The sequence below is a fragment of the Neofelis nebulosa genome, chromosome 8 (genome assembly GCF_028018385.1).
Source record: "Neofelis nebulosa isolate mNeoNeb1 chromosome 8, mNeoNeb1.pri, whole genome shotgun sequence".
Taxonomy (NCBI): Eukaryota; Metazoa; Chordata; class Mammalia; order Carnivora; family Felidae; genus Neofelis; species Neofelis nebulosa.
Window position 1 is genome coordinate 131,347,311 of NC_080789.1, and position 20,108 is coordinate 131,367,418.

Sequence of the window (20,108 nt, forward strand, 5' to 3'; positions counted from 1 at the left end):
GGGTTCCAGCCTCTGAACTTCTCAGACCCCAATTTCCTTCATCTCTACAATGGGAATAACTACCTCTGACGGACTTATTTCAGGTTGCTGTGAGGTTCGAATACACGTGGAGACCCTTACATCGGGTGCTAGCCTACAGCAGTGTCCCACGCAATTAGGATACGATCCATTCTCCCCGGGATGGCCCACAAAGCCCAACCAGCCCGGTCCCACGAGCCTTTCGGACCACTCACCTCACTGTGCATCAGCCATGGACAGGGCCCTTCCTGTAGTCCGCTAACCTCCAAGGATACACTTCCCCCCCCCACGTGAGGCTTTCACACTCCTATTTCCCCCTGAATCCGCATCCCCGCATTCTTAGCTGGCTTCTCACACTTAGCGATTCTGCTCAAAAGCATGACACTCTCTGATCCCCTACCCAAAACAGTCACATGGGAAATGGGGAAGGGACTGGGGCCAGGTACTTTCTGGAGGGAGGTGAATCTTAAGCTACAACATCTGCAAATCTCAGAGAAGCCTGAAATAGAGTTTGGTGTGGCCTTAATCAAATAGAGACCTCAAGCATCAACCAGGGGGCAGGGGCATCATTCAGGCCAGAGACGGATCAGTTCTGCTACACTGGTGACCACCAACCTTGGCGTTGTGCTTCTGAGGGTTTTTTCATTTACTCATTCGTTCAACAAATATTTCCTGAGAACCTCCTGCATGTGGGGATAGAGACGGAGAGTTTCCGCTCTCAAGGCGCTTGTATCCTACTGGATAAAACTCTCAGAGAGTGGCAAATGCATAACCTCAAGCAGCTCTATGCCGTCATATCCGTTTGTCTCCTTCCTACCCCATGATCTGAACTGTTCCCCGTTGTGAACAATGATGGACAATGTCTTGATTTTTTTTTTTACCACATTCAATAGAACAAAACCCCTTTTACTAAGATTCACCACCGCCCTTCAAATACCGACTCTCAAAACTCCTTTACTGACAAATATTTTGCACGTGTAAAAATTGCTGTGAGATCAGCAAGAGAGAGCTTCAAGGGGTCTGTGCTGACCTCTGGAGATTCAAATCATGACACATTTTCAAAATAAAGTCTTTTTTAAAGTTTATTATTTTGAGAGAGAGAGAGAGAGAGAGAGAGAGAGTGAGAGAGAGAGAGAGAATGTGAGCAGGGGACGGGCAGAGAGAGAGGAGGGACAGAGAATCCCAAGTAAGCTCTGCACTGCCAGAGCAGACCCCGACACTGGGCTCAATCCCATGATCCAGGAGGTCATGACCTGAGCTGAAATCAAGAGTCGGATGCTTGGCTGACTGAGCCACCCAGGCGCCCCTGAAAATAAAGTCCTGAATGCAACCTCAGAACAGTTCCTCTTGCGTCACAAGATAATGAACCATCAAGTACCAAGAAGGATCCTAAGAGTACAAGGCATAGTTTCAGCTCTTAGGGAATGTTCACTTGAAGGCGAGACATGCCGCGGGGGCTGCTTTATCCCCAGTGGTGCATCTTCTTGGTCCCCCCGCTTCTTCATCCACCCGTCCTCACGTGTAAACTCGGAAGGCTCTACCAACTCTCACCCTAAAGACAGCAGTTACAAAGTGCCATAGACTGCGCTATGCGGGAAGTCGGTGCAACGGGGTCTCAAAGAAGGGAGATTTGGAGGAAGCTTAGGTCATGAGGGAAAGCTCACCGGCAAGATGAAGAAAGTTGATCTCGCCGGGCAGAACGTACACAAGGAAAGAAGGGAAGCAGTGTCCTAGCCATGGTCACGGTGGGGGGTGTTCACGAGGAAAAGCAAGAGAGAAGGTCCAGAGGTAAGCTTGCCAGTGAGGAAAAGATGTGGGGAAGACAAAGGGGTGTGACAGTGATGGAACAGAAAGCCAGGGGATAAATGGCTCCAAATATCAAGGTGAGGAATCTGGGCTTTGTTGTTCAAATCCTGTATCCTTAGGGTTGGAAAGGACTTCAGAGGTCATTTGTCCAAAAGATACCCAAAAGCAAGATAAAAGCCCACTTTTGGGAGCTGTCCTGGGGTCCCTGCGAGCTCACTGTCTAAGGAGCAGGTAATCAGTACACAGTGAATCAGTCCTGCCTCTGTGTCCCCTTGCTCTGGGATGGGATGTGTCCCCAACCATCCAAGCCAGGGAGCCCCTAACAGGGTCGTGGGCACCCACCTCCTCCTGTACCTGGGGTCCCTCGCTTTAGATGACGCTCCCAACCAACACTGGTACGAGCCCCTGAGAAACAGAACATCACAACAAAATCAGGAACCCGAATATTTCCCCAAACAACACCTCAGATATCATAAGAGTCACCGTTTGGCACTTTTCTGCAAGATACTGTGGAGGTTGAAACAAAACCAGAGGTAGAGAATATGTCCCCATCTGTAATGACTATAATCAAGATCTTCCCACACAATGAGCTCTTTACTTAACAGCCACACAGAAGGCCTCTAACTTCTCTCCGTGTGATGTTCTGACAGCCTCAACGTGGGAACAGCACACAAGAGTTCTGGAAGAAGGGACAAGCCTTTAGCTCTGTTTCTTTACTGGTTTTACTTCATATATAAATATGTTTATTGTCATCTTGGGCTTTCAATGCCTTGGAACAAGATGTTTCCACGACATCAAGTGGAGTGCAAAGTTTATTGCATAAAGTTACGGTTTTTGAAATCGCAATAAAATAAATCCCCTGGTAAATTAAGTGGAAAGGCAGTGTTTGTTGTGTGCTTTCTTTGTTTTAACTAACAAACGAGAACTCAGCATCTAATAAAAATATCCCCTTTTGAGTGCAGACCACTAACGCTCTGTTGTTTTATTTTTGTTCTATAGATCCAGAACAAATGAATTATTGTGAGGCCAAGAAAGTCTACTGGACCCCTGAATATGTTGTGGAACGTTTTACCTCTTCCAAGGTTCTGCACATTTCAGAGCAATGTCCTAACCCCAGGGGTGCTCAAATGGGGGGAATGCATCAGAACCAAGTAGAGAGAGCTTTTATTAATGCAAATTCCAGGACCCCACCCCAGACTTAATGAGGCAGGATCTCTGAAGGGGGGCCCACGGGTTTTCCTCAGTGACACCTACAGTTCAAAAGTACTGCTCAAGACAAAGAAGTTATTTTCTAACTGTGAATTTTAGCCTTTAATGCGCTCTATGAAGAAAATGCAAAATATGGAAACATCCTAGTATTCCTGGAAAGAAACCAGCATAGGTTTTTGGATGTGAAGCTCTCATTTCTTAACAGAAAGGCTCCATCGGTTCACTGCAAAGGAGAAGAAAGGGCCCAGACTCTCGGAGAGAAGGCAGAGGACTGGGACAGTAAGGGGCTTTCCACAAGGGTCTAGAAGAGTCTACACTAGTTAAACTGTGCTCATTTCTTCCATTGCAAGTGGCTCAGGGCTGTGCCTCCACTAATTCTCTAACAGCAGGTGGTGAGGCCAGTCCTCAGTACTCCCTGAATAATCCGCTGCACATGCCCTGAATCAAAAACCAAGAGGAGCCTCAAGCTATTGGAGCCCAAACCCTGGTGACAAATGTTGCAGGACAGACGAGGGGCAAGCAAGGGCTGCGATTAAGGCTGTTTCCTGGACGTGAGGCAGGATAAAGTACACCGGAGACTAATTCTGAAGGGCTCTGAAGGGCGGAGCAAAGGGTCTGAACACCTCCCAATTAACAAGCATGCAGCTACCAAGGGGTTTTGCCTGTACAGAGGCTGATGTCAAGTGGCAGAGCAGTCGTGAGGGGCACGGACTCTGGAGCCAGGCTGCCCGGAAGTGAATCCCAGCTCTACAAATGCCAGCTGTGGGCTCTCGGGCAAGTGGCTCACCCTCTCTGTGCCTGGCCTTCCCACCTACAACATGGGGATAATAGCAGTACCTACCCCCTCGGGCTGCTCTGGTGACCAACTGAGCTTGTGTATATGAAGAATCTGGAACATAGTAACACAGGGGAAGCTGAGTCTGTTTAATGGCATTCAGCTTGTTCCACCGATTGATACATCAACTCATGTTATCCTGATTACACTATCCAGGAGAAGCCTCTCAGGGGGCTGTGATGATCTTGTGATGTGACACAGAGGGAAAGGATGTGATGGGCGGCACTAGCCGAGAGAACAAGGACCTGTCGCGTATGAAGGGGAAGAGCTCAGCTGTGCATCCAGAGGCCTGGGTTTGAATCCCAGCTGGGGGCGGGGGGCGGGGGGGGGGGGGGGTTGGCGCTGGGCTTTACTTAACCTCTCTCTGTTCTGCTTCCCTCCACCGTCAAAATGGGGGCACTCTCAGGACACGCCATGCTGCCAGGAGGATCAAATGCATGAGCCATACAATATAAGGTTATGTAACACAATAAAATTATATAATAATAACACAATACATATTGTTGTCCATATCACAGCAATGTCAAGTGCTCAGAGGGGTTTCTGGCCAGGAGTGAACAGTCAGCACCACTGAGGTCCTTGTTACAATGATAATGGAAGTCAGGTGTTCCCGTGGCTTTTAAAAAGTCACAGAGGCGCCTGGTGTGGTTCGGTCAGTTAAGCATCCTACTCAATCTCTGCTCATGTCATGATCTCCCGGTTCGTGTGTTCGAGCCCCACGTCGCACTTGGCTGTTAGCGCAGAGCCTGCTTGGGACCTCTTCTCTCCCTCTCTCCGCCCCTTCCCAGTTTGTACTCTCTCTGTCTCTCTCTCAAAATAAATACATACACTTAAAGAAAAAAAAAAGTAAAAAGTCACAGAGGGAGAGGGACGCCTGAGTGGCTCAGTCGGTTAAGTGCCTGACTTTAGCTCAGGTCATGATCTCACGGTTCATGGGTTCGAGCCCCATGTCGGGCTCTGTGCTGACAGCTCTGAGCCTGCTTAGGATTCTCTCTCCCTCTCTCTCTCTCTCTTCCCCTCCCCGATTTGTGCTTTCTCTTTCTCTCAAAATAAATAAACTTAAAAAAAAAGTCACAGAGGGTGAGAGGGAGCTAGCTACCTGTGTTATTTACTAACCCCCTCACTCAGGAAATGCTGTAGGTGCTAGTGACCCAGTGGTGAGTCAAGGGCAGCCTGGCTTCACCACTTGTGTCTCCCCACTGAGCACAGCAGGAAGGGCATCACTGAGCTGGGGAGGAGTCGTGGGGAGGATGGTCCAGGGCCCCAAGCTAGCGCATGGCTTTACTGTCACAGACATCACCTGGCACCCTCCCTCCCACCTGCTGCAGAAGACAGGCTGTCCTCACTGCTCTGGGGAGGACCCGTTCACCGCTGGGGAAGCTGGGCCGCCTGTGGCCAGGATGCCAGAGAGCTCTGTGCTGCACGCAGAACCCAGTTCTGACGCTCCTGCACCTCCGCCTGCCGCAGGCTAAGGCCTACTTGGGATTCTCTCTCCCACCCTCTCTCTCTGCCCCTGTCCCCTGCTCTCTAAAATTAATCATCATCAGAATCGTCATCATCATCCAGCAGTATGTATCAAAACTTACTATTGAAAAAAATAAAAAGTAATCATCTAATCACAAATACACTGCTTAAAATCATACAGCATGCTCCGCCCTCCCGGGACCCTAATTTTCTCACTTGGAAAGTGAAAGGGTCTCCAGTGCTGGTGGGAGTATAAAGTGCAACCAACTTTTAGAAAATGAATCTGACGATGTCTATTCACATGCAAGACATACACACCTTGGATCCTATAATCCCATGCAGGAAAATCTTTCTGGAAGTAAAAGAGCCCAGTAAGAAAGGACAGGAGTAAGAATGCAGGAGGATGTTTATCCAAGTGTTACGTGGAGAGGCTAAAGCAAAAATAAAAATACAGAAGCCAACCTGAAAGCCCATCAACAAGGAAATGGTCGAATAACTGATGGTATGTTCGTCTGCAGTACGCGATGCGGATCTTATTAAGGAGAATGAGTTGGGGGCTTTCATTAGGCGCAGCAAAAAGACAGAGGAGAGGAAGAAATTACCTATTGAGACAGGTCAACAAAACTGAGGCAGCTGAAGCAGATGGTCAAGTTGCAACTGATTTGACAGACCAGCAGACCCAAACCTAAGCCCAAGGCTGGGACGGGGAGGGAGGCACGGAAAATTAACACAATCGGGGCTGGTTTGCAACCCCGAACCCCAGAAGGCTCAGGAATTGAAGGCGCCGGGTGCCTCGAAAGGTTGGTTTAAAACCAAGGGGATGGATCCGTCTTCAGAACGACCATATAGACCCCCAGACTGTCTCCCTTGAGCAAGCCCAGGAGGTAAAGCCGAAGGTTCGCTCTCCAGAGAGGCTGACGAGGCAGACTTGGATGTGGCTGAGGGGACACCGAGAAGACAGGAGACTGAATAAAAGTCCCAGCCTCACTCAGCTCCCAGACGCTGGGAGCCAACCTCCATCTCCACCAAACAAAGACACGGGATGTGTATAGCAGCTTTATTCATAACTGCCCAAACCAGAGAGCAACGAAGGTGTCCTTGAGCAGATGAATGGATAAGCCAACTGTGGTACATCCAGACAGTAGAACGTCATTCAGCACTAACAAGAAATGAGCCATCAAACCACAGAAAAGACATGGAGAAGGCTTCACTGCATATTGCTAAGTGAAGGAAGGCAATCTGCAGAGCCTGCATGCTGTGTGATTCCAACTATATGATGTTCGGGAAAAGGCAAAACTATTCTGGCAATAAAAAGATCAGTGATAGGGGATGGGTAGGGAAAGAGAGGAAGGGGGAGGAAGAGAGAACTAGATGGAGGACAGGGGACTTTTAAGGCTGTGAAACTATTCTATGTGATATTGTAACAGCAGATGCAAGTCATTACACATTTATTAAAAATCCATAAAATACAACAGGAAGCGTTACCCCTAATGTAAACTATAGACTTTGGCTAATAATAATGTATCAATATTGACTTATCAATTGTAACAAATGTATCACACTAATGCAAGACGTTAAAAATAAGAGATACTGTCACCTGACATTAATGTAACATTGTGTGTCAACTATACTCAAATAAAAATTTATTTTAAAAGAATGGGGGGGTGCTGGGTGGTTCAGTCAGTGAAGCGTCTGACTTTAGCTCAGGTCATGATCTCACGGGTTCATCGGCTGGAGCCCCACTTTGGGCTCTCTGCTGTCACTAGAGCCCACTTCAGATCCTCTGTCCCTCTCTCTCTCTGTCCCCGGTCTCCAAAATAAACATTTAGAAAAATAGAGTAAACCGAGGGTGAGGGTTTACGAAACTCTGTACTTTGCACTCAATTTTTCTGAAAACCAGTAACTGCTGAAACAAATAGTCTATGGATTTTTTTTTAACTCACAATGAGTCATGACTACATATGCACTAAAAGGGCTAAAATTAAAAAGACAGACAGCACCAAATATTGATGAACAACTAGACTTCCCTTAGCTACTGGAGGCAACGAAAATGGTTCAACCACTTTGGAAAACAAACACACAACCTACCAAGTTACCCAGTCTTGCCCCTCCAAACGATTTGCCCCAGAGATGTGAAAACACATCTACACAGAGACTTGAATACAAATGTTCTATAACAGCTTTAACATAAAAGCCCCAAACTGGAAAGAACCAAACGTTCATTGACAAGTGAACAGATAAACACCCTGTGGTATGTTTATACAGAGGAACACTAGCCAGCAGAAAAGAACAAATACAGTAGCATGTAATTCAGTATCATTAACATTATACTGAAGGAAAGACACCAAACAAAAAAAGCACACGCTGTTTTAGAATAGGCAAAAATAATTTATAGTGGGGGTGCCTGGCTAACTCAGCTGGTAGAGCATGTGATCTTGGGGTCGTGAGTTCAAGCCCCGTGCTGGGCACAGAGCCTACTTAAAAAAAATAATAATACTTTATAGTGAAAACAAAATCAAGACAAAAAACCCCCTGAGATCAATGGGTGCCTGAGACAGAAGGATTAACTGGGAAGGGACACAGCACTTTTTTTTTTTTTTTTGAGGCTATGGAAATATTCTATATTTTGATGGGGCTGGTGATTATCTGGATGTATACAATAGTCAAAAGCTCACAGAACCATATGCTTTATATGGATGCATTTTATTGTATATAAATTAAACTCCAATAGAGTTCATTAAAATGAGAAAGATAAACAAGGTAATTATTAAGTCCACAGGAAACAAACAAAAAACAAACCACAAGAAAGAAAATGTAATCCTAATGTACCTCTATGATTTTGCTGTATTATTTATGTAGTCACATAATGTAAACACTAATCTTAGATTTAATCATTTAAGATGTGTGTGTGTGTGTGTGTGTGTGTGTGTGTGTGTGTGTGTGAAGAGAGAGAGAGAGAGAGAGAGAGAGAGAGAGAGCGCGCATATCTGTATTTGTGTGGTTAGATAAAAAAGCTAAATCCTGTTCTAAAACGGATGAGTCAAGGAAAAATAGTAGAAACATGTTGCTTAGAAATTTGGGGATAAATACCAGAAGAAACAGTTTAAAGAGTTCAAAGTGTGTTTCTTTGGGGACAGAGAATCCAAGAGAAGGGGACACTGGGACAAAGGGTTGCTATTACTCATTTTAAGTCTATTGTTACTATTGATTTTCAAAACTATGTACAAGTGTCTTGCTTTGACAGAAGTAAAGTTAAATTTTAAAATAATGCAGGGGCACCTGGGTGTTTCAGTCAGTTAAGCATCTGACTTTGGCTCAGGTCATGATCTCATGGTCTGTGGGTTCGAGCCCCGCGCCGGGCTCTGTGCTGACACCTCAGAGCCTGGAGCCTGCTTCAGATCCCGTGTCTCCCTCTCTCTCTCTCTCTGCCCCTCGCTCACTCACACTCTTTTTCTCTCAAAAATAAAATAAATATTTTTTAAAAATGTTTAATAATGTAGAGGCTCACAAGAATGTTCGTGACATACTGTGAAGTGCAGAAAGCTGATTTTGGTGTCATAGGAGAATGACACAGCTTTCACTTAAAAACAAAAACGAACAACGGAGGTAGATGAATTTAGGCGTATAAAGAAAAGAATGGTGAACAACAAAATGTTAACATTAGCTACCTCAGAGGGAAGAAATTAAAGATTACAGAGGCAGTGTGGTAGATTATTAACTTTTTCCACATACACTTCAGCATTACCCGATGTGTTATAATAAGTGTATGTTAGTTTTCCTATCAAAAACTCAACAACAGCAGCAAAGCTTGAATAAAAAGGATTGAACTGGCTGATCTCTAAGAGTCATACGGGTGTAATATGATAAAAATATGGGACCCCAGCCTAATCTCTACTAAAAGTCCAGACTTTTAGTAATGTGACTTTTATCCCAGACAGGCCCATGTGTAATCTTAGCAAATCGTTTAAAGCCTCCAGTGAATCCACAGATGGCTTCTACTATACTCTGACATACCAAATCCGAGCAATTGGAAAGCCAGCCCGTCACAGATTTCCAGGAGGCGTCAGACAGTTGAAGCAGAGCGTGTGTCTGCACACAGGGAGTTCTGGGTGAGGGGAAGGAAGGTTCTGGCAACCAAGGTCATGCATCCATGGAGGCATAGTCCTGGATACTTTACCTGATATGCCATTTAATTCTCGCAACAACCATCAAAGGAGTATGATGAAGAAATTAAGGCTTAGGGGGTTCCAGATAAACGGGAAGAAACCACGTGTCACTCTCACCTCTCAGCAGAATTCACGACCAGCTGAACTAGCCTCACCTGGACCAGGAGATTTGTTTTCCCTTTTCTTTTCTTTTTTTTTTTTTTAATGTTTTACTTACTTTTGAGAGACAGAAAGAGAGAGAGGGAGAGAACACGTAGGGGAGGGGCAGAAAAAGAGAGAGACAGAATGTGAAGCAGGCTCCAGGCTCTGAGCTATGAGCACAGAGCCCAATGCGGGGCTCGAACTCGTGAACTGCAAGATCATGACCTGAGCCAAAGTCAGATGCTTAACCAACTGAGCCACCCAGGCACCTGGAGATTTGTTTCTCTAAGTGAGACAGGACCCCCTGTATAAAAGGAAGGGAGGAAGGGGGGAAGCACATTTTGGTTACTGCCATCTTTTTTTTTTTTAATTTATTTTTTAATGTTTATTTATTTTTGAGAGAGTGTGAGGGAGGGAAGGGCAGAGAGACAGGGGGACAGATGATCCGAAGCAGGCTCCAGGCTCTGCGCCGACAGCAGTGAGCCCAATGTTGGGCTCGAACTCAGGAACCTCGAGATCATGACCTGAGCCGAAGTCAGACGCTTAACCCACTGAGCCACCCAGGCACCCCGGCTACTACTCATCTTGAGTTTGTCATCTCTAAAGCAAGGAACATTCCAGCCTAATGGGAGCACCCTGATGTCCCCCACACAGCCCTCACTGCTGTGGGCCAGGTTCTTTCCTACTTTTCAAACACAACTCACTCCTTCCTCCCTACTACTCAGGCTATTTCTGGAAGAAAAATGGACTTTGACCTTACTTCTCAAAACCTGTTTTCCGACCAACTCAAATACCTCCCTGACCAGTGCAGCCATGCTTCTCCCCTTTCCCTAGAGCAAACTGGTGAGGCACAAGGGCCCAGGTGCCAAACTGATAGGTTTTGAAATCCAGCTGTCCACCCCCCCACCCAACCCTTGCAGGAGGAAGGAGCAGACCTATTTTTCCTATTCTTCTGCTAAGTACAAGTGAAAACCCTGGGCATTAGATATGAAACAAACATAAAAAGATGCTGCTGGGTGGAGGGAAAAAGGCAGACTGGCTAGTCACCTCAGGATCTGAGGCACAACATGGTGGTGACCTCCCCGGGTTTTCTCTGTGCTTCATATATCCCAGATTCAGAACTGGGAAAAGTGGCAACCCAGAAACATCAATGGGCACAGACTGAAAAAGCCCAACAAAGCCCTCTTTCTCTCTAGCCAAAGGACTAGGCTGGCGGTAAGCTAGCAAGACAAAACTTTTAGACAATAACCACTTGACAACAGCTAAATAGCACAGAAAAAACATGTGGCCCATCATCGCCCATACCAGCAAAGGCCAAGCGGGGAACCTAGACTTCTAACCTTGTGAGGCTATACCAAGGTGCCTCACCCACTGGCTAGTAATAAGGGCTGCTCCCGTCCTCTGCCCCCATCTTCCGTGCAGTGTCAGTGGAAACCATACAGATAGGCTAAACTTTCCCCCTTACCCAGCAGTAATGGTAGCCACCCTCCCAGTAAGGAAACCTAGTGGTGAACAGGGAACTCTATCTACCTCCACCTGGCAGTAATCAGGTAGCACCCACCCCCTGAACCTGCTAAAGTAGTGCCAGCAAACCCATCTAAAATAGAAGGTTTTAATAACATCTAAAGTCTCATAAGACAATACAAAACTGTCCAGGAATCACCAAAAAAACAACTTTTAGAACTAAAAAGTGAGTTCAGCAAGGTCTTGGGATGCAAGAAAAACTTGCAAAAGTCAACTGTACTAGCAGTGAACACATGGACACCAGTTGAAAATACAATATCATCTACAACCCCTCAGGAAAAAAAATACTGAGGTAAAAATCCAACAAAACATGTGGAGGACTGGTATAATGAAAAAGGACACAGTTCTGATTAAAGAAATGGAGAGACATACCATGTTCATGGAATGGCAAATTCAACATGGCAAAGATGTCAATTCTCCCCAGATCAATATACCAAATTAACACAGTGCCTATCAAAATCACAGCATGATTTCTGTCAATGTAAACAAGATTATTCTAATATTTACATGTAAAACAGCCAAAAAAAAAAAACCTAGGATACAGCTAAATAGTAATTTTGAAAAAGGAGGATTTCTCAAGAGAAGTGGGAGGAATAATACAACTTACTATCTAGCTACACTATCAAAACAGTGTGGTATTAACAGGGCAGTAGACACACAGCCCAATGAAACAGAACACAGAATGCTGAAATAAACCCACCTATATATACCCAATTGATTTTTGGTAAAGGTGCAAAAGCAACTCAATGAAGAAAGCCTTTTTAACACATAGTGCTGGGGCAATTGGAGCAAAAGGTAAAAGAAGAAAACATTGAAGCAAAATAGGCAAGAACAGTAAAAACCGTGACTGAAGTCTCAGGCCTTATACAAAAATGAACCCAAAATGGATCATGAGGTTACATGTAAAAGTTAAAATTATAAAACTTTTAGTAGGAAAAAGAAAAAAGGTAAAATAAAATTTTTAGGATTTAAGTGTAGGCAAGGGGTTTTTAGACTGGACACCAAAAGCATGACAGATCTACTATATATATATAATATATATATATATATATTATATATATACTATATATATATTAGACTTTATTAAAAACTTTTGCTTTGTAAAAAAAACGTTGTTAGGAGGAAGAATGACAAGCTACAGAGCAGAAAGACTATTTGTGAACCACATATCCAACAAAGGACTGTCCACCCCCTCAGTCCTATATACTGTATACAGTGTGTGTGTGTGTGTATATATACACACACACACACACACACACACACACACACACACAGTATATACTATATATATACAGTACATATACTCAGGCTATATACTGTCATATACTCAGAGTGTATAAAGATCTTTCAAACTCGACACTAAAAAAGCAACCAATCCAAATAGAACATGGGCACGAAGAAACATCTCATCAAAGAAGATAAATAGATGGCAAAAATACACATGACAAGATGTTCAACGGTACTGGTCATGAGAGAAATACAAATTGAAACTACTATAAGAGACTACTGCACACCTATCAGGATGGTTAAAATAAAAAATAGTAACATCACCGAATGCTGGTAACCCAAAGGAGGTGGATCCCTCGCTCACTGCTAGTGGGAATGCAAAATGGTACAGCTACGCTGGGAAAACAGTTTGGCAATTTCTTAAAAACCAAATGTAACCACTATATAACCCAGCAGTTGAACTTCTGGGCATTTATCCCAGAGAAATAAAAAATTATGTTCACTCAAAAACCTGTACACTGAAGTTTATAAGCAGTTTTATTTTTAATAGTCTAAAAAATGGAAACAACCCAGATGTCCTTCAGGTGGTGTGTGGCATAAACAGACTATGGCTCACCTACTCCGTGTAGTACTTTTCAGCAATAACATGGAATGAACTACTGATACGTGTGACAACCCGGAAGAACCTCCAGAGAAGATTAAATGACAAAGAAAATCCCAAAAGTTTATATATGCATGCATAACATTATGATGCTAATTTATGTACATCTATACATGTTAATTACACATATAATTTCATAACATTCTTGAAAAAATAAAACTATAAAAATGGAGAAGAGATTACAGGTTGCCAGGAGTTAAGGAGGTAGAGGAAACAGAGAGAGGTGGGTATGTTACAAAAGGGTACCATAAGGGATGCTGGAACCTTCTGTATCTTGTCCGTAGCCATGTCAATATCCTGGTTGTGACACTGTACTACAGTTTTGCAAGATGTTACCACTGGCAGAAACTGGACAAAAAGTTCATAGGATCTCTCCATATTATTTTTTTGCAATTGCATATGAATCTATAATCGTCTCAAAATAAAATGTTTGAGGTTTATTTTTTTTACAAATCTAGCTGTGTGCATTTGGTCAAGTTATTCTAGGCCTTTCTATGCTTTTTTTCCTCGGGAGTAAAACAGAGGTAATAGAAATAACACCAGCCTCATGAAATTATTGTGATTTGTAAAAGTTCCCTAGACATTAAATATTTAAACAGAGCTTAGCAGATACTACTCAAAAAATACGAAACACTATCATTTCAATCAATAATTCACAAGTATTTATTGACCACCTGCTATATGCCAAGACTCAATAATTTCTTTAAAAATGGGGATCTTCGGGCACCTCAGTTAAGTGTCCAACTTCGGCTCAGCTCATGATCTCACGGTTTGTGAGTTCCAGAACCGTGCCGGGCTCTGTGCTGACAGCTCAGAGCCTGGAGCCTGCTTTGGAGTCTGTGTCTCCCTCTCTCTCTGCCCGTCTGCTGCTTGCACTCTGTCTCTTTCTCTCTCTCTCTCAAAAATAAATAACATTAAAAAAATAATTAAAAAAAATAAAAATGGGCATCTCATCTTGACAGGTAGTGCTACATAGTAGTGAAAGCATAGGCTTTGGCATAAGCAAGCGACCTGGATTTAGAACCCCAGCACTATCATCACTCTTGCTGTGCATCCTTGGGCAATTTACTTAACCACGCTGAACTGCTTTTTCTTTAACAGTAAAATGGAGTGAATAACACACACTCATAAGGTTATGAGGACTGACATGATGCATGTAAATGCCTGCCACATTGCAAATCATCAATAAATGGTAACTATTTGCATGATGACTCATAGAGTCTCTTTACTGTTACTTTCTTTTCCCATGCATCTTAAGATTGAGAATATATCCAGGCATCCCTCCTGACACCTAGGATAATGTGATACACACATAAAGTGCTCAATAAGTAGTTATTTAAAAAAATAGAATAAACATTGAAAGTTATTGTTAAAATAATATATGTGGTAGTAATATAATTATCAATTAATAACATATTGTATTAAAAATAATATATATTTGAATATGTAATACAATATATTTTATATATTTCATATATAATATAACTATTATTAATCAATAATATAAAATGGTACATTATTAGAAATTAAAAACTGACAATCCTTAATGAAATTAAGTATATGTATGCCTTCTCCTGAATATAAGATCCAAGGAAGTTCCCCCACAAGCCCATGAAGGGGCTTATACAAGGTTGAGCATTGTGATACTCCTCAAGGATGCAGGATACCAGGGCACCCCAGACATCCACCACTAGGAAGATGGAGAGTAAAATGGAGCGAAAGCAGCTAAAAATCAATGAACTAGAGGGAAATATAGTCACATGGCCAGATGTTAGAAACAGTGTGAATTAAAAATAGTAAGAGACAGAATGGAGTTTCTCTGAGAATACCACTCATGAAAATAAAAACACAAACTCGGGGCACACTGGGCTGGCTCCATCGGAAAAGCGTGTGACTCTTGATCTCAGGATCGTGAGTTTGAGCCCCACGTTAGATGCAGAGACTACTAAAAAATGAATAAACTTAAAAAAAATAATGAAACAATGAAAACACAAATTCATTCACACACACACCACAAAATGACAAATTTTAGGAGGACGCGCATGTTTTAAAGAGATACATTAAATCCATCATGGTGGCTATCAGGGGATAGGAAGAATAGAGATCAAAGACGATGAAGATTTTTAAAAATCATTAACACAGAGAAGAGCCTAGAATCTGCTGCTAACGACAAGCTAGAGACTGGATGAAATACTTAAGCCACCTCTCAATATTTGGGTCCAAAACAATATGAATCCATATGAAACAAATAAATATAAACTGCTCTGTTCCAATTATTGATGTTATACAACAAAAACAGTGGTTTGAAAAGCACATCGCTCCCTCTTCCAACTTTGAAAAGTCACTATGAGGATTTCAAGAATTTTGCCTGTGGATACAGCATTTCAGGGACACTGGTATTTTCTTCCCATTTCTGTCTTTTGCGACCATCCAATATTTTCATCACTGGTGAATCAGACACCTGCTATCTGGAGGAGCTAAAATGATGTCCAGGGTCTCAGCATCTGGAAAAGCTGAAGGAAGGGTGTGTGCACCACTCAGGGTCCTTTGCATTTGGTTTCAGGGTCAGAACCCAGATGCAGGTGGGACAGAAAATTACTTTTTTCCTCGAAGTTAATATACAGCTCTCCAAGAAGCAGGAGATACAAGTTGCCCGGCCATGGTTTCCTCAATTGCTGGCCATCAGCACACTTATATCTGTCTATCAACACAGTGGCTCATTCTCTCACTCCAAGGAAAGGCTGAGGCTAATTAATACATTCTGGGAGGAAAACGTGATGATTGGTAATACCTACCATAAATGATGCCAATGTGAACAGTGGGAATTTCTGGAATGTGAGATTCTGAATGTTTTTCCTCTTTCTCCCTATACCCTTACCCTAACTGGAAACACACCTACAAAACATGCCTTGCTTTGGTCATTGTGGGAAAAATTTTTTTTCAAAAAGAAATAATAGCATCAGTTTATCAGTCAGAAGGCTTAAAAGAGTCATGTTTCCTTTGGCACCCTAGAACTATATTGCAAAACATAAATGCATTTTCAACCAATAACTATTCTAAATAGTTACTTAGGCCACGTGTGTCCTGAGGGAAAAAAAGTCCACTACTCACCCTGCTTATGAGATGCCCATGGTGTAAAGGGCTTGGATGATTAGAAGATGCCTTGAGCTCCTGTGACGGGACACCGCCAGAAGCAATCCCAAGGTAAATCTCTGGCCACCAAGTCTCCCTGCCCTGCCCCCAAAACACACAGGTGATTGATTTAAAAATACCACCAAGTGGGTGTCATGTGACTTAGTGGTGAAGTGTGTGGACTCGGGAGGCACATTTTCCCGGGTCCCCACTCTGGGTCTCCACTCTCTCATTGTAAAGCTTTAGTCAAGATATTGGCCCAGTCTGTCCTTTGGGTTTTACTGTGATGGGTAGATAAAAACAGTTATCTATATAACTGATTTGAAAATTAAATGAGCTAATGCATAGAAAGGATTTAGAACAGTCTGGAGAACGGGAAAATCACTAAATGTTAATTTCCATAATAACTTATCAAGATAATTTAAGTTTCATTATTCCCTCGATTTCGAAACATTATGTAAGAAACATAGGGGCGCCTGGGTGGCTCAGTGGGTTAAGGGTCCGACTTCGGCTCAAGCCATCTTCTCACGGTTCGTGAGTTCGAGCCCCATGCAGGACTCTGTACTGACAGCTCAGAGGCTGGAGCCTGCTTCAGATTCTGTGTCTCCCTCTCTCTCTGCCCATCCCTTGCTCGTGCTCTGTCTCCCTCTCTCTCAAAAAATAAACAAACATTTAAAAAAATCAAAAAAACATTTCAAAACAAAGGAATATTTGTTTGCCCATAATCCTACTTCCCAAACATGAGAACTGATTTCATTTCTTTGCATTCCCTTCCCAATTTTTAATTCTATATCAAACACACATGCAGAAAGACAGTCCTTCCCTCAGTTCCATTTCCGAAGAGGGGGAAAGAACTTGAATAATTCTCTCCTAGAAATTACACTTGATGGATTAATTACTCAAATGTATTTCTATATTTAGATTGAAAAGGAATACAAAACCCAAAAACCCTTATCAAGAGTCAAAAGCAGTGACTTGAGCTTCTTCTGAGTTTGACTATCAGTGACACCGAGTCAACTGAGGGCATCTTGCCTGTCCCATTCTGCTTCTTCGTTCCCACCCTCCAGTCACAGGCTCCTGGCTCATCCCAAATACCTTCTAGGCTCTCGGGCTTCCTACGCGCCGCGCCGCTCCTTCTCAATCCTCCCTCTCAGCTGCTTCTAGCAACCCTTAAAACTGACCTCAAACGCTACATCTCCGGAGAACACCCATTGCCTTGAATGATTAGTCACCAAATGAGTTTCCCTCACCACATTGTGTCGTAATTATTAGGGCACAGGCTTTCTTTTAAGATTGGAGACTTTCAGCTGACTCTTCCTGGTCAGCAGTGTTTAACACAATAGTGGTCTGGCTGCTACTCCAAAAAGCAGAGGACAAGAGATACCGCTGTCTTCTTGTATTTTTAACAGCCTGGAGCCTTAGACCACTTCCACGTGGGTTTCTGCCCAGCCGATGGGCTGTTGGGGCAGGAGCACACAAATGCGGAACCAGTCACCTTCAGGAAGGCAGGATGCGGTGTCCCGGGGGTCTCTCACAGACCCCTCTCCGTAGGCTCAGTTACAACTTACAAAGCAGCCAGGCTCTCAAGTCAGCCAGAAAGGCAAAAATTATGTATATGGTAGTCAAAATTTCCCTCGAAAATTCTTTCCATTGCCCATAAAGTAGGATGCACACATTTTTCTATATTCAGCCCATTAAACTAATACATATTTAGAACTCAGTAATATAGAAAACTACAGATATTGCATAATAGAGAGCACACGCTATGTGCAAAAAATAACTTCACAGTACTTTTAATCACATGAAAGAGAGATGCATACGGCTGAATTTGCTTTAGTTGAACGTGTACATAATGTAAATCCACAGTTTAGTATTTTCATCAGTGATCTCAGAGCAAGAGCAACTAAGTTTGGGCGAAACAAAAATGACATTCGTTGAACGCCTGCTCCATGCCAAGCTCTGTGCTAAGTGCCTGTAAGTATTAACGAATGCCAGTGTCACCACCCAGTGAGGTCAGAAGCACTATTATGATGCCATTTTATAGACGAGCAAACTGAGACATAGAGAGGGTCAGACAACTGGTCAAGGGGACACGGCTGCTATGTGGTCTGAGAACCCGGCAGTCCGGCTCCCTGGCCACGCCCTACGCTGACTGCCTCCCTTAGCGGCTGTACGTTGACGGAGACCGTGTGCGTGTGGTGGTGGTGGTGGTGGTGGTGGTGGAGATCCTGGGGATTTCAGTTGAAAACAAACTCAAGTAGAGCAAAAATGTGACGTGCCTGCCAAAAAAGCGTGATTCTTGGACCACTTCAACACTTGCTCCAGAAATGGCAAGGAGAGGTCCTATTGTACGTTCAGTGGAAAGATCGGCTCACATCTGAAGTGCTGGGAGTCAGCTCCAGTGATATCTCTAAACCAAATACTGAGGAGACGAGCAGGGGTGTGGAAATAATACTTGATGGGGGAAGGAAGGGATGAAGGGGAGGGGGTGTGAAATGTGGGAGAGAAACCCCAAGAAGCAGAAGAACACAGAGTTCCAGCATACATTCTGGAATCAGCCTCCTGCACTCGTTGGGCAGGACACATTTTCCTTTTTACCACTCGGTTTTCTCCCCTGTAAAATAGGGGTATTATTGCTTACTTTGAAAAATTCTTACCAAGATGGAATGAGGTGATACACTAAGTCCCACGCAGAGCACTTGACCCACAGTAAGGGCTCAAAAAAATTATCCATCGCTGTCAGCATTATGACATAGTAACAATGGGAAAAGTCTGTGAAGCCAGGGATTCGAGCCTAAGAATGAATTTCCTGATAGTTAAACTGTCCCAAAATAAAGGATGCTGCCTTAGAAGGTAGTAACTTCTCCGTCACTGGCCGTCCTGTCCACAACTTGGCAAGTTACACCCCGACACTGGGGGGTGTTACTCAGATGGTGGTCCAGGAACTCCTCACCTGACATTTTTATGCACCAATGATTCCACAGCATCCCAAGTAGGGTCACATATCCCAACCAAAAATAGAATCAACAGAGGCGTAAAATTTATGCCTTTAGCTTCAGTTTGGTTTAGGTAAATACCCTCAAATCTTACCATTCTTCTAACGGTTTTTCACTTTATTTTTTATCCTTAAAAAAAAAAAAAAGACATAGCCAGTAGATTTGGAAGAAAGGGAGTTAACAAAGCTAAGTGGTCACTGTCAACAAGAAAAAAATCCCTCTGACCTTCCACAACCGTATGGTTAGAAGTGCTAAAGGAGATTCTAAAGTTTCAAAACAAAGTTCACAGTTTCCAAGGCCACACTTCACACATTTTAGATGATGGAAATGGGCATCAGGATTCTGATCAACACTGCCCTGTGTTCTCTGTGGCTACGGCTGTGACATTCCCGCTAAGCGGGGTGCTGTCAGGAGCACCAGCCACCCAGTTTCAGGAGCCACCTGTCACACCTAGAGACCAGTTTGGAAGGGAAACTTTTCTGCATATGGATTCCCAAGCCCCTGTCTGCAGAAAGAGCTTTTTAAAAGTTCCTCAAAGCCCTGAAGTTGCTAGAGGAAGGGCTTATTAAGGAGGCTGAAATCTGAGCCCTTAGAGAAGGCTCGGATGAATTATGTAGAACCTGTAGGGGAAAGTGGGTGTTCAGCCTCCGGTTTTATCTACCCTTATTCCTGCCATCAAGGACACAGGCACCCACACCACACCATCTAGTCAAGTCTTGGGACAGAAGTGGGGTCATTCATTCTATCTGGTAATCGTGGCCCCTAAAGATATTACCTCCAAAATGAATTATCGTCATGTATTTACCTTATAGGATTCAGGCATGCGCCCTGAGTAGACTGATCTGAATTTTATAAGTACAACAATGCTAACAATAAAAGTCTCTATACGAATTTTCCCCTGTCAACAAAATCATGAAAATTCTAAGTGT

At 43.5% G+C, this 20,108-nt stretch overlaps 1 protein-coding gene across 7 annotated transcripts in view; it reads right to left on the minus strand.

Moving 5' to 3' along the window:
• Positions 1-20,108, minus strand: part of CAMK1D (calcium/calmodulin dependent protein kinase ID) — a 502,732-nt gene that overhangs the window by 196,154 nt on the left and 286,470 nt on the right. Inside the window, exon 1 of one of the 7 annotated variants that reach the window (XM_058681894.1) lies at positions 18,841-19,205. The exons of the other annotated variants lie outside the window; for them this stretch is intronic. Coding sequence (XP_058537877.1) covers positions 18,841-18,929 — 89 coding nt within the window. The 5' untranslated portion in view covers positions 18,930-19,205. Of the gene's footprint in view, positions 1-18,840; positions 19,206-20,108 lie in introns of those variants that run through there. 7 annotated transcript variants of the gene reach the window in all.